Raw genomic sequence first — 14372 nt, forward strand, 5'->3', positions numbered from 1 at the left:
ACATTTTAAAGGTCAAACATAGTTGGAAAGCATGTATCGAACACTCACCGCCCTGGAAATATTACAAACATTTGTTGCAAAATGTATTCAACATAATGTCAGTATTGAGTAGTCGTGTGCTGTTGATTTGTTTATTAATTTGATTATTCCTCTGTCCTCCATCCTCCATCTGTGCATCCATCTGTCTCTGCTTCCCACATACATCCAACACACATTCTGGTCGTATCCAATCAATAAAAAGCCTTTTAGATAAGAGAGTCACGACGCAGAGAGCGTGTGGATAGTTACCTGCTTACAATACACTCCATCTCCCTCAAGCTGCAGTAGCTCTCACTGTTTCCCTCACATTCGATTTCTCACAGTCTCTCTTTTGCACACACTCATCCCTTCTTTTTCATCTCCCATGGGGCTGACACAAGTGTGGTGGGTTGATCCCTATTCACAGCCTTCCCCTGAGTCTTTCACAGCGAGTCCCCATCACCCAGGTGGGCAGGGCCGTCCCCATAGTGTCTGACATTGTGTGGAGCCCTGCTGTGCTTGCTCACCGGGGGGTCTCTAAAGTTAGACTCCATTATTGAAGGAATCATATAACTGTGATTGCATCTCAGCATTAATAATGCCGAGGAGATCCTCTATTGATCCTGTAAGGAAATACTTTCTCTCTCTCAGAGAGATGTCGGACAGAAGAGTCGGCTTTAAAGCAGAAACCATCGGGGGGGGAGGAGAGAGATCTTTGCTCCAGACAAGAGCAACAGCTTTTCCCTTGTATAGAGGACTTTGTGACCCTTCTTGTATCCAGACATATTCCGATTGTTTATTGATTCAGCTGAGGTGGGAGTTGGGAGTAAGGCATTAGGTGCTATAAAGCACCTTTTATATTTCTGTCCTGTCAGTATCACTGGTATCGAACAGGACATGGCTGCTTGGTTTCCTGAGGGAATCAGAAGGCATTCACACTAACATGATTCTCTTTGGAGCTTCCAATGAATGGCAGCACTATGGTCAGAGACGTTGTGTTTGCACTTTACCTTATATGGTCACTTTATCAAATCCAATTAAATCACAAGCATTTCCGGTCCAGTCATGTTTTTGGAGCTGTCCCCTTGTGATTGTGTCATATTCAACATGCCATTCACATCACAACTTGATCTACCTATAATCTGTGCTCGCATGTATTTGATTGGCTGATGCAGTTCGTTTTTGGATGCTGCTGCATTGCATTTTGGCAAAAGGCTGAGCCAGACAACTTTTTTTCTTTCTTTATCGTTCTGAACACTTCTAAATATTTTGTTAAGTGTGAACAGGGCTTATGTTTGACCTTTCAACTTTATGCCTAAAGTGTAGAGTAGAAACGAGATGTAAAGTTTTCGAGTAAATTGTACTAGTCAGAGAAGTTATAGGGCTGTATACATTTTACTCTTACTTGAGTAGTATTTTAGAGAAAACTCGTTATTTGTGCTCTGTTATATTTGTCATGTGGACATGACAAATATGGGAGTTTTGTCTAGTGTATATGTTGCAGGTTGTCTAATCAGGAGATGAATTGTCATTTAATCACTAATAAATACAGGTTTATGTTCACTTCTTTAACCGTACCCATCTCTTTTTAGTAAATACTTTTGTACTCTTACTCAAGTAGTTATTTTTATGACTACTGTTACCTCTACTTGAGCACTTTTTTGCCTATGTTGACTTAGAGTTCATCAACGTGAATGAAGTGTAAGTTTTAGTTTCTGAGGAACACCTCCCACTAAAACATACTGCATCATTGATTAATAGATCAATAATAGCAACTAATAACAAAGATACATACAGACTAGTATTCTAAAATGAAAAATACAAGGTGATTTGCAAAATATAAAATTACTTTGAATATCGCCTTAACTATTAATAAAATAGCACAAGAATCCTTGCAGGTATTTTGATGGGTTGACTTAAGTCTGGACACCTTTTCCAGCCTGTCAAAACGATACATCATCAACAGTATTTGACCATCCGTTTACCAATGCACCGTCCTTTTGCCTCCTCAAATATATTACACTGGATACTGAATAAGGATATGAACTGCTGAGTGTTCCTCCTTAGTGCTGACTTGACAAACACCTTTGGCAAGCACTCAAAAGCGCTCAGATGCTGGCTAGCCCTCATGGTTATACAGTGGGCTTGTACCTGCCAGGAGTTTCACAGCTTGCTATTATTTGTCACTTAGAGGTGGAAATGGGAGGTTTAGGGCAGGATAAGGTCAGACTCTCTGAGTGTAGTTATACGTCATTTATTGGGCTGCTGATCAACTTTACGTGCCAGCTGCCAGACTTTGGTGATGATTACACGCTGTAAAAGTATTTTCTAATTAAGCAAGTTATGTATTATTGTATAGTAGCATATTGTGAGTTATTGTTTGATAATGTATACAACTATATTTAATGCTTCTATCTCGAAACAAAGACCTGTGCGTGGCAGTGCTCCAGTGCACCAGTTAATGATAATCAAACCACAGTGGCGACAAACTGTTTGGCAGTGACGGTGGGTGATGACATTTCTGGGATGGGGAGAAAATTGGAAGAAAATACTGAAATATGTCAATGTTCTGCAATGAATGCAACCATTTCGACCCAATCATTCCAGGCCTCTAATATTTAACAATCACAAGGTAGCCACGCCCGAAAGCAAACCACGCTAAATGGTACCATAATTTACAAAATAAACATCATGCTACAGTAGCTGTAATATGTGTTAGCCAGCTAGTGTTTTGCCCTCATCCTCCCATCTTATCTCACGGCTTTACATAATGTTCGTTAAAAGGCAGACGTCTAGATGTGGGAACGGGGATGTTCTTGTCTTTGCAACAGTGTTTACTGTCATGTTGTTTTGGGTTCTGTCTGAAACGCATTCTCCTGCTCCCATTTCCAAAGTGCTCCTTCTCTCGGGTCTCGGAATAACTACAGTCTGATTTGAAGTGCAAGACTATGAGTGGTAGTTTTTGTATAACTATTAATAAGACTACTATTTGTTTGTTTTTTCAACAATTTGTCACTTGACTTCACTCTATTATTTCTTCTCTATCCTCTCTTTCCAACTTATGGAATATGACTCAAGCAAACTGGAACCAAACCTTTTCCATGTTGTAAAAGAGTAGCAGCTGTATCTTGATTTGACCTTCTCCCCAGCTGTTGTTTTTTATTTATTTAAAATGCATCCATTTTTATGCTATTTTCCACACTAGCAAATCATGACGTTGCAAATATAATTAACTTATTTGAAAGTGCAAATAAATATATCAGTTATATATTGATTAGATTATAATGCCTGAGGAAAAAAAGGGATTCGCAAAAAACAACAAAGATCTTGAGTCATTCAGGTTATGGGAAGAGCTGCGGATGAGTTTCTTACAAAAAAGCAATAGCCAGCACACCAGATGACCGTTGGTAGTTTGCTGAACTGCAATACAGAATTTGTTAGCAGAGGTGGTAAATGTTGTTGGTAAGACAGAGTTGCAGTAAGTATTGTTCTATTTAGCCGCTGCTTCTGGGATCAGTTTATCTCTGTACTTACATCTCACATATATCTAAACGAAACTCTACATTCTTTCTCTACTCGTGCCTGATGTTGCTCTGTGTCTCAACTCTTGCCCTACAGTACCTCTTGTGTGTATAAGCACACTTGAATATTCAAACTTGCACTCATTGTTAGTCTCTCTGAGTAAGAGCCTAAGTGCCTGTAAATGTAAATTTCATCAGATGTGTTGTGATAATGCTACTGGGCAGTTGCCACGTTGTGCTCTGAGTCAACTCTGGGACATACAGTGAGTGCGGCTGACACACTGCCATCTGTGTTGTGTTGTGTGTGTGTGTGGTGCAGGATCCCCGGCAGGCTCAACGACAGACGCACTCCCCTCGGAGAACTCAACTGGATCTTCACAGCCATCACTGACACAATTGCCTGGAATGTGCTGCCTAGAGGTGAGGCTTTACATATGCAACTTGTTTAAATACATATCATGATTTTATTTTCCACAGTTACCAATCTGACAAAAAAAAAACAGTTTACTACAACTTGGGTTTTATTTTTGTAATGCGACGAGTACTAGCCAATGAGAGGCAGAGTAGAACGGGTCTTCATGGAATGCAAATGGGGGAAATATCAATTAAACTCCCCTAAATAACTCACTGCGCAACAGTCAATGGCTTTGACAGAGGGAATTTGGCATGCAGATGAGAGGGCACTTCAAAAAGCGTTCTTACGTACTGCTAGTGTGCATTTGGTTAAGCTATTGGCAAGCATGCCTGAGAATGCCTACCCCCAGGTAAAGAGGATTCTGTGTCGAATTTTGTGTTGAATTAGTCCGTAGCGGGCTCATATGGAGGAAGAATGGACCAGTTCTAGAAGATGACCGATAGATGTAGAGACAAATAAATTTGTTTCCAGATCCTGCTACTAGGTATTTCAGCTGTGGATAAGGAGACTCGCCCCGCCTCGGCTCCATCCACGTTCCAACTTACAACTGACAATGCTTGACAACAGTAATAATCCCGCCCCTGGCACTGATTGGCAAATCATTGGTCCCTCCGCTGCGCTCATTGGTTGATCACTGTTTAATCAAGAATCCACTGTTTCATGTCACAATGCCAGACAAATCAGTCGACCTGAACTCAAACTGAAGTGAAGCGTTCTGGACCCAGGTTATCACTTAAGCTCCTCACAAACCTATGGGTGACTACGTCCATGTTTTATACAGGCTATGGTAAAGACACACCAAAGTTTTGAAACTGTTTTAAAAACAGTCTTTATTTCAACATTTCAAAAATGAAATGACCGCTGTGTTTCAGCTCACAGGGAGCCCAAACTAGGGCTCCTTATAAAAAGAGTAGTGAAGCATCAGCAATACTAAAACTTTGAGATGATCCCTAGTGGTTGAAAATAGCAAAGGTGTTGATATAATAAGCCAGTAGTGCAGGTTGGCTCCTCAAATGGAGATTAATTGTGTTTAGAGTGTCTAGCACAGTAACAGGGGGTATCATTTTCACTGTGATTTGGAGTCCGTAAGAGCAAGTATGCACACACATACACACTGATCAAAACTCTACATGGTGACTAAACATGACTAACCATTACCCACAGACCCTGCTTGCCCTGTTAACATTACTGAATACTGAAATACTCTTCTTTTCTGACATGCAGTTATCTTTTGCATGCAGCACATACACTTTCTCTCATCGCTCACCTGTCTCTTGCATGCAGTACACATCCACACGCACGCATGCACACTCACACTCCCCTGAGACAAACTGTACCCCAGCTAGAATAGAAATGTGACAATGCTGATGGCTGCCAAAGCCTTTTAAACCCTCGTGGCTCTGCTGTTAATGAAGCAGCCCAGAGAAAATCCCTGTAATAAAGGCACTGCACACTTAATCCACACACACACACACTGTTGCCTCTCTCACACACACACACACACACACACACACACACACACACACACACACACACACACACAGTAGCACAAATACTTCAACATTTAAACAGCAGGCAAAGGAGTTGTCAGACACTGTCTCTCATATAATATCCCTGACACACACACACACACACACACACACACACACACTGACTTCCTCACACAAACAGGGGAATCACAATCATAAGCCAGAGATTGGCATGGCATTGGCCCGGCCCCATTAAAGAGAATTAGTGAATGCATTAATGAGCTGATGGAAATGTGACCACAACCCATCTGCATATCACTGTCCTCTCTATTCTGTAAGCATACACACAACCTACCCTGTTTTTCTCCGAAGTGACCAGTTTGCTGTAATTAAACTTCTTTCTTTTACTGCAGTTTGATTTTCATTTACTCACTCAGCGCCCTATTTTCCTCTCTTGTAATCCCGTCTTTTATTCATTCAGTACCTCTTGTGAGTCATGATGGATCATTTCTTTTCTGTCTTTCTGTCCTTAGATTTGTTCCAGAAGCTGTTTCGCCAGGACCTGCTGGTGGCCAGCTTGTTCCGCAATTTCCTATTAGCAGAGAGAATAATGAGGTCGTACAACTGTACCCCGGTCAGCAGTCCCCGCCTGCCCCCTACATACATGCACGCCATGTGGTAAGACACACAAGCAGAGCCCGGTGCTTGATTTCCTCCACACAGATGCCATGGTCTTGTAGTTAGTCGTGTATTCTAAATGGTTACTTTTAAACAGCCATTTAGAGATTAAAAAATGCCTTTAACTTGGCCACTTGTGCTCAATTGGCTAATATGCCTTATTAGCCCAAAAGTTATGGCCTCATTTATTGTATGACAGCGTAGTTTGTGTTTCTGTGGGTATTTAGTTTGGTTTTGTATTTTGTCTTATTTCCAAAGGTAATTAGAAAAACAGACCATGTTTTGCCAGTGTGACATATTTATACCAGTGCTTGCAAATCTGCTTTACAAAGCTCAGTAATACACATACTCACAGATATGAATATCGATCTTGACGTTTAGCCTAGCTTAGCATCTGGAAGCAGAGGAAGCCAGATACATTTTTTAAGTTACTTTTTGTTATTTTACAACATGACAAAACATACCAATTTAACAGTTGAAAGGTGTATTCTTCCTCACATTATTTCTCATTTACACCGATCGTTTCAAGTGAAACAAGGACAAAAATGGTCCATCACCCATTTAAACACACACGCCAGTGTATTATGGTACATTTCCCCCCCATATTTCAAGCCACATTTTTCATACTAAACAGAAAAAACTAATTAACTGCTTTAATTAATCTCACAACTCAAAATAGATGCCGTTGAGGAAGTGTGAGCCAAAACATGTAGGTGTTTTATTTGCTTCTGCAAAGCATATGCATACACCTCGTTCATGCTAAGTATAATTTCCATGATTTCGTTTCTTGGTTATTTCTGTATAACCAAGAACCTGAATGCCATGAATACACACACAAGACAATATGGAGTAACGGCATTGCTGTTTCTTCAACCGCCCACACACACATGCATAACCCGCAGCCAAATATGTCCATCTTTGACTGAAAGCTACAAAATAACACCTGGGGTATATTAAAGGACTCTGTGAGGAATGTTGGTAAACTCTAGCTGTGGTCGACTTGGCAGATTTAGCTTATAAACAAAATATAAACCTTTACCAGTCTACAAAAAATATAATATTTGTATTAGTAAACAATAGAAATCTAAGAGTTACAGTGTTGTTCCTTTTACTCTCACATTTTTGAAGTTACTTTTTGTTCAATTGTGAAAAAATATCAACTTTAGTTGTTGACACACAATTACAGTACCTTGTGTTTAGAGTGCATACAAACTCACCTGGAACATTTTATTACAACAACAAACACTTTGAAACAATTATCCTGATGGGAAAAACAAACAAAATGTACCTGGCAAATATGTTTATGTTTTCACAGATAGAAAAAAAGTAATAGAAAAATTGTCCTGGCAAAACTATTTGTTCCCACCTGTTTCAAATATAGGAAAATTAAAGCTAGGGTTGGCAATGTATATTTAAAAAAATATATACATTTTTCATATTTTATTTACATCCTGACAGCAATCAATAAATCTAATGCTCTGACAAAAAAAGAGGAAGACATTGGATGTCTGTTGCTGTCTAAGGACTGTAATAAGCCCCTCCAATCATTTCATTTGTCCCGAATGAAATTGTTGGATGGACTACAGGCCTACTTAGCTGCCTTCCTGTCTAACTGCAAGGACTCTGGCCGTGCCCTCACTGCCCGTTGCCGGAGTCTTCCACAAGCTGCTAGCACAATAGTTCATTGTTTACGTTCATAATGATAATGTTAGAGAGTGGCTTTGAAGGACGGGCTGTCAGTGTTGCTGACATTCTTGCCAGAGTCTTTAGGAGCTAGTGCTGCTAGCTACGTTCATTGGAAAAGAGTTGGCATCACCAGGCTGGGTTTTTTGGTTGGATACTTTAAAAACCTGGCATACTCTTGCTGGTTCCTCCAATGTTGCCAACCCCAGATTTAAGGCACTTAGAAAGATTTGCTGGCAACAACTTTTTTTCACCTGTTGGGTCATAAACACAGGAGAGAAAACCATTTAAATCAGACTTAGAAAATGGTTCACCAGACTTTTTTTTTTCTCCCTTCCGTAGAGGTTCTTGCACTGTTTTACAATTTACTACCATCTCCCTGATTTGACCTCAATGTATTCTCATTACTAGATGTGTATACAGACACACAGAGGTGCTGAAAAGCCAACATTATCCCATCATCTATCTCCCTTTAGTTACGCAGATAATTCTCCCACTATCTATTGTTTCTCTTCTTGGTTGTCTATAAATGCATTCCTCCATCTCTCCCACTCATTATCTGGCTCCTGTAAAAAAACAAATAAATAAATAAAGAAGGTCTCTTTGCCTCGAGGAGCGACTTGTTGTGTAACACCCTGACATCACTCGTTATAAAGAACACTGCTCCTTGAACAAGCAATAGTCTTTCTTTCTTTCTCTCAACCATTATTTTAGATTGTGGGTATATTGCAGTGTTTACCGCCAAAGAAATTGGGAGTTGCACTTTGTTTCACAGCACATGCAGTATTAAGGTGGACAGAATAACGACAGAGAGGTGTTTTAAGAGGGTAGGAAACAAGACTGAGAGAACGATAAAAACGAGGATGGAGAGGGTGTATTAAGCAATTTGGGGGCTCGTTGATCGATGCTAGTGCCCAAACACAAACAGCAATTGTTATTCAAATGGAGCAGAATAGCGGAGAGCTTATAAAGCCAAGGCTGATTAGTCCCTTGTGGGTAGTTAAAGTGTGGGTGTGCATCTCTTTTATATGTGTGTTTGTGAGTGCGTGTCGCTGCACCACTCTGCATGCAACAGGGAAAAGAGCTTAGTCAGCCACCAACTGGTCCCCTACACTGCGCTGTTATCGGCCGTCCCCTCATCTCACACACCATGCACACTAAGACAGACAGGTTTTGGTGATGAGTTACTCATTCGTATTGGCAGGCTCATTCGAGTTAATGCTGTCATCACGAATGGTGCAGCAGCCTCCTCCCTGTGAGCGTGTCTTTGCTGATTTGGCTGCTCTATCTGCTTGTTTCCTCATCGCTGGATTACATAAACTCCAATACGGATGGATATCTGTTTGCAAAATTTCTGCACAGGTTCCAATTTCAGTACTTCAAGTTTTGAAACCTAAAAAAATAACTTTGTAATCTTTTGTTGTTGAAGGAAAGCTAATTTGGAGACTATTAATTACCTTTCTTCTGTCATCTTGATTTTGTAATGTAAAGGCTTATTTTAAGATTTCATTATTTCAGTGTTTTCTATATCTGTGGATACCTCGATATGACCTAAACATTTACTGTGGTACAAAATAAGAAAAAGATAACATCCAGCTCTACCTTCAACTGTTAAATGTCTTAAAATGTCTATTGCATCGCAAGAAGAAACAAAATGTACGTATTTCATTCGGTAACGTACTTAACCCACATAATACCTCACTAAGTAGCTTTGTCTGGATTCATAATGTTAATTAACTACATGTCTAAAGCTGCGACAGTAATCCTGGAGAAAATAGGCTTCCCTTGAAACATTGTTGAGAATGCAGCTTTGTTGTTTGGGAACGTAAATTTTAGGAGACGGGGTTGTAAAAGAATAAAATGCAACACATAACAAATGCAGGCCTAAAGAGAACAAACTGATAAAAGGTAAAACCAAAGGAACAAAGTAAGACTCAGTGACGAAAGGTATTTTACTAAAGGATGGACACAGAATCAGTAGCTATACAAGTTGGGTATTAAGTGGCACCACTAGTTCATCACGTAGACATGTGATGGAGAGATAACGGGTTTCCTTTGAGAGGAAATCATTTGCTTGGCAGTGGTCAATCCAGAGAACACAACATGATGTGGGCACCATCACAGACAACATCGAAGATATTTGAATCTGTTTCTTTTCTAATAAGCCTTTAGCTAATATTGGAAGAGTATAACCACCATACCCTTGCATACTTTGTTCCCACACCATAAACCTACCAAAGGGTTACTGGTTCCAGTGTGTAAATTACTTTCCCTCTCAACAACTACCATATAGACGATATAGAGTAAATTGGCATGTTAGTGATTTTGACGCAATGCCGTATACAAGCACTTCCTGTAGCAGATGCTCAGCAAAAAAGTTAAATAGAGCAAAAATATCACACAAAATACTACACTGGCTTGCATCTAGAAGTAGCATGCATCTTTAATGTGTTTTAAAGATTAATGCAATGAAAGCATACACAACATGAATACAAATACAAGCAGTGATCTTTGCTTCAAATCTGTTGGATAATCTTTGGTTCAACCAATGTGTATTTTCTCTAAAGTCAAACCTCTATATGGGAGCAAAAACATTGCATAAAGAGTAGCACCTGTTTTTAATAATGCAGTAATGTCTGTTTTGCACTGTTGACATTTTTTTCTGGAATATACCTGCTGCAGTGGCAGCTGAATTTATAATTTCTCCCATTTAGCCTGAACTTGTACCAGATGACAAGTTCCAAGTTGCTGGAATTAATTGCCTCTTTGTTAACTTTTAGAACAGTTTAAGTGGTTGATGGAGTAAACTTTCCGTCTACTTTTTCAGTTAGACAGCAATGTTTTTTTCAGCCACACAGTGTTCTATATATATTGAGTGACAGCAGTTGATCGATTGTAGCTTTAAATATTAAATTGCACCCTATTTTCATGTTTTTTTGGTCTAAGTAACTAATGGGGACACCAACTTAAAAAAATTGGTCCAGTATTGAGAGAGTACACTGCAGCTATCAGCTGCTAAACTTCTGAGTGAAGCTTATAAAGTATGAAGAACAAAGACACTCCTTCTGTCCTAATTAAAACACCAGTAACATTGGGGCTTATCAATACTCCAGTAATTTAGCACCAGGGCCTGTTCAATACCGGGTTTCGATACGCATCCCTACCTTCAAATAACGGAAAACGCGAATGGCTCTCGCCAGAGCCAGTGTGAGTTCTGGGCTGCTGTAGAAACATGGCGGTGCAAGATGGCGGACTCCGTGTAGGAGGACCATCTCCACGTAAACGAAAGCACTATGATTCTTAGCAGGGGGTTATACACTAATTAATACATAGTTATGAATATTATATTCCAATGCTGTCAATTAATCCCCCTAAATGTTACACACTATTCCTTTAACACTAATAAACTCTATTATATTGCTCCCAGCTTATGGTGAAAGCTGTTTAAGCAACAGAAAGAGTCTGCGTGAACTCCATGTCATTCGTTCAGCATCACATTATACATGCACATCACATTAGTGCATCCACTCTTTGAACGTGACTCAAACCCTGACTTATACTAACCGAGAGGCAAAAGCCCTATCGAGGCCCCGAGCTTAATGTTCTGAAAGAAAAAAGAGCGAGGAAAGTGGAAGGAAAGAGAGAAAGACGGAAGGACTTGAAAAGCTGTGAAAAGGTTTGTTACAAGTTACATAACCCCATGAATTAAATATGATGACCATGAGAGAACGCTGGTGTTTAGAAAGGGATTAAAGGCTTCTTGCTGCCCTCCAGGACCTCGAACTGGGAATTTAAAAAGCTGTATGTGCACGAGGAAGATGCGAGGAAGCAAACGTGAGCTGAGGAGAATGAGAGTGGGAAAGGGAAAGCCATGACCAAGGGTCATGGTGCTGGAATGCATTTGTTTCTGTTTCTTTGGGGTCATAATGCAATAATAGCAACAAATGTGTCTGGTTTTGAGGTTATTCCTTATGATAAATGTCGTAATCTTGATGAAGTTTATGTGTGTCACCTCTCTACAGGCAAGCGTGGGACCTGGCCGTGGACATATGCCTCTCTCAGCTGCCTACCATCATTGAGGAGGGCACTGCCTTCAGAGTAAGTGTGTGTGTGTGTGTGTGTGTGTGTGTGTGTGTGTGTGTGTGTGTGTGTGAGAGAAAATCCACCCTGCAGACCGTTTCAGCTTTTCTTGAAAGGTGGAAAGTTGTTCCCTTTGTGATGGGTTAGTGTTTACTGGTTATCTAGCATTGATGGTTGGCTCTTATCGTGGACCTGTCCACCGCTCGACGCCTGAAAACATCAACAGTTCTTGTTTGCACTGCAAGTTCTCCACCACCAGCATCTACGCATCTCTACTAATCTCTCAAACACACACACACACACACACAGTCATTCCCAGTGGATAACATTGTGAAACGTCAGGTCTAATAATTCAAGTGTAAGTGCCAAATAAAAAATAGTTGCTAAAACCACTGGCCCCTGCACTTTCAGCCAGTTTATTGTTATATGTACTGACACGGCAGGGGACTATGATGGAGATGCTGAGTGTAATGGAAACACGCCGCGGGAGGCTGATTGAACTGATGATGACTTAATATATCTGGGTCAACAGAAGACATTTTTGTGTGTGAGCTTGTGCAGACACGCACTCAGCAAATGCTAGACGGACCAGAGAGCACCAACATGTGCTTTGTAATCAGAAAACTCTGACAACAGAGAAAGTGGGACCAGAGCGGCTTTCCTTGATGTAGCACTTTTATCTGGGCCTTTTCTCTCCTCCGCCCGGCCCTCGGAGGTGGGCATCTTCTCCATTGCTCCCCTGGGGGCAGTTTTCCATCCTCTATCCTCCTCCCCTTTTTCCTGCTCTCGGACCGAAAACACTTACCGGCACCGTAATTGAGCCTCTGTGGATCGCTAAAAGCGATCTTCCCTCTCTGTCTTGCTCCATCTTTCAGGAGCCTTTAATCCTTCTCTGATGGGCTTCAACTGTTTACCTCATTTTCTTGGTCTTTGTCACAACTGATTTAAGTCAACAGTAGATTTTACAGATTCAGTTTTATGTTCTTCTTTTGACCATCGAGTATTAGCAACACTGCACCCTTACTATCCCTTAAACCTAAATAATTTTTTTTGTTTCTTCTTCTGCCATATTGATATAAAAAACTCCAAGAAAAAGACAAATTGAAAATAAGCATCAAATGCAGAAAAACATATATATGGTCCTTAATATAGCCTGCAGAAACCCTGATTAACTCATATTTTCATTTAAAGTTAATAGAGATGCTGGAATTGAGTTTTAAATGAATCAGTAAAGCACAAGCTCTTTGTAATAAAGATGTCAATACAACATTATCTATCATAAAGCATCAACTAAAGATGATTTTAAGTCGGCTTAGTGAATCAATACAGAGTTCCCATCCCAAAATGCAACATAATACCAACTATCTGAGGCGTTCTAAAAACAGGAGCTCAATCTCTAAACTCAACCTATCACCACACAGCACTTGTTTTATGAAACCCTGAGTATGCGAGTGTGTTGGTTTGATTATGCATAAATTAATTTAGCAATTCAGCCGCAAAGCGTTGATATTTTCCCACTCTACATCAATCAACAGTCTATACAACGCTGTTGTAATAACTAGTGCAATATTAACACTCGGCGTGATCAAAAACTCTGCGGCCAGCAACCAATCAATCAGGCAAACTGCCATGGCAGCGGAGAGAGGGGGCGGGAAGGTGATCATGATAGATCAGGATTTACTGTATGTCGTTACTGCAATGCAGTGTGACTTCTGAGCTCATTATGTCAGAGCTCTCATGAAAGGATAAGCTAGTCACTGCAGACTGGCCCATTACCACTTGTGTGTGAGAGAGAGAGAGAGAGAGAGAGAATGACTAAGCACGATAAATTCTTTAAATTCTTTAAATCATTTTCTGTGTGTTTGGTGTCCACAGCACAGTCCCTTCTTTGCGGAGCAGCTGACAGCGTTTCAGGTGTGGTTGACGATGGGCGTGGAGAACAGAAACCCTCCTGAGCAGCTCCCAATCGTACTGCAGGTACTAACACACACACACACACACACACACACACACAAACCTCCGGTCTCTTTCTCCACTTTTATTATATTTTCATTTCATTAGCATGACCTGTAAATACATAAATGCAAAGCTTACAAAGAGAGAAATAGGAGATGAAGGGGGAAAAAAGCGATGACGATTTTAATATTTGAATGTTTAAAATGAATTATAAACGGTGAACTTGAAAGAAAATTATTATAATCAGAACGTGACCTGGGACGGTTTGCAGCCGAGTGTGAAGCGGTCGAGATGAGAGTCAGTACCTCCAAGTTGGAGGCCATGGTTCTCTTCCGGAAAACGATGGATTGCACGCTCCATGTCGCGAGGGAGTTCAAGTATCTCGGGGTGTTGTTCACGAGTGAGGGTAGAATGGAGCGTGAGATGAACAGGCAGTTTGGTGCGGCGTCCCTAGTGCTGTGGCCGCTTTATCAGACCGTTGTGATGAAGAGGGAGCTGAGCTGGAAGGCAAAGCTCTCGATTTACCAGTCCATCTACTTTCCACCGCTCACC

At 40.6% G+C, this 14372-nt stretch overlaps 1 protein-coding gene across 4 annotated transcripts in view; it reads left to right on the forward strand.

The window, feature by feature from the left end:
* Positions 1 to 14372, forward strand: part of rptor (regulatory associated protein of MTOR, complex 1) — a 141028-nt gene that overhangs the window by 70369 nt on the left and 56287 nt on the right. For all 4 annotated transcript variants that reach the window (XM_076091161.1, XM_076091163.1, XM_076091162.1 and 1 more), the window contains exons 9-12: positions 3859 to 3959; positions 5957 to 6101; positions 11807 to 11882; positions 13740 to 13841. In XM_076091161.1, coding sequence (XP_075947276.1) covers positions 3859 to 3959; positions 5957 to 6101; positions 11807 to 11882; positions 13740 to 13841 — 424 coding nt within the window. The remainder of the gene's footprint in view (positions 1 to 3858; positions 3960 to 5956; positions 6102 to 11806; positions 11883 to 13739; positions 13842 to 14372) is intronic.

The sequence above is a fragment of the Anarhichas minor genome, unplaced genomic scaffold, assembly GCF_050575085.1.
Source record: "Anarhichas minor isolate MPS153535 unplaced genomic scaffold, ASM5057508v1 ptg000014l, whole genome shotgun sequence".
Lineage (NCBI taxonomy): Eukaryota > Metazoa > Chordata > Actinopteri > Perciformes > Anarhichadidae > Anarhichas > Anarhichas minor.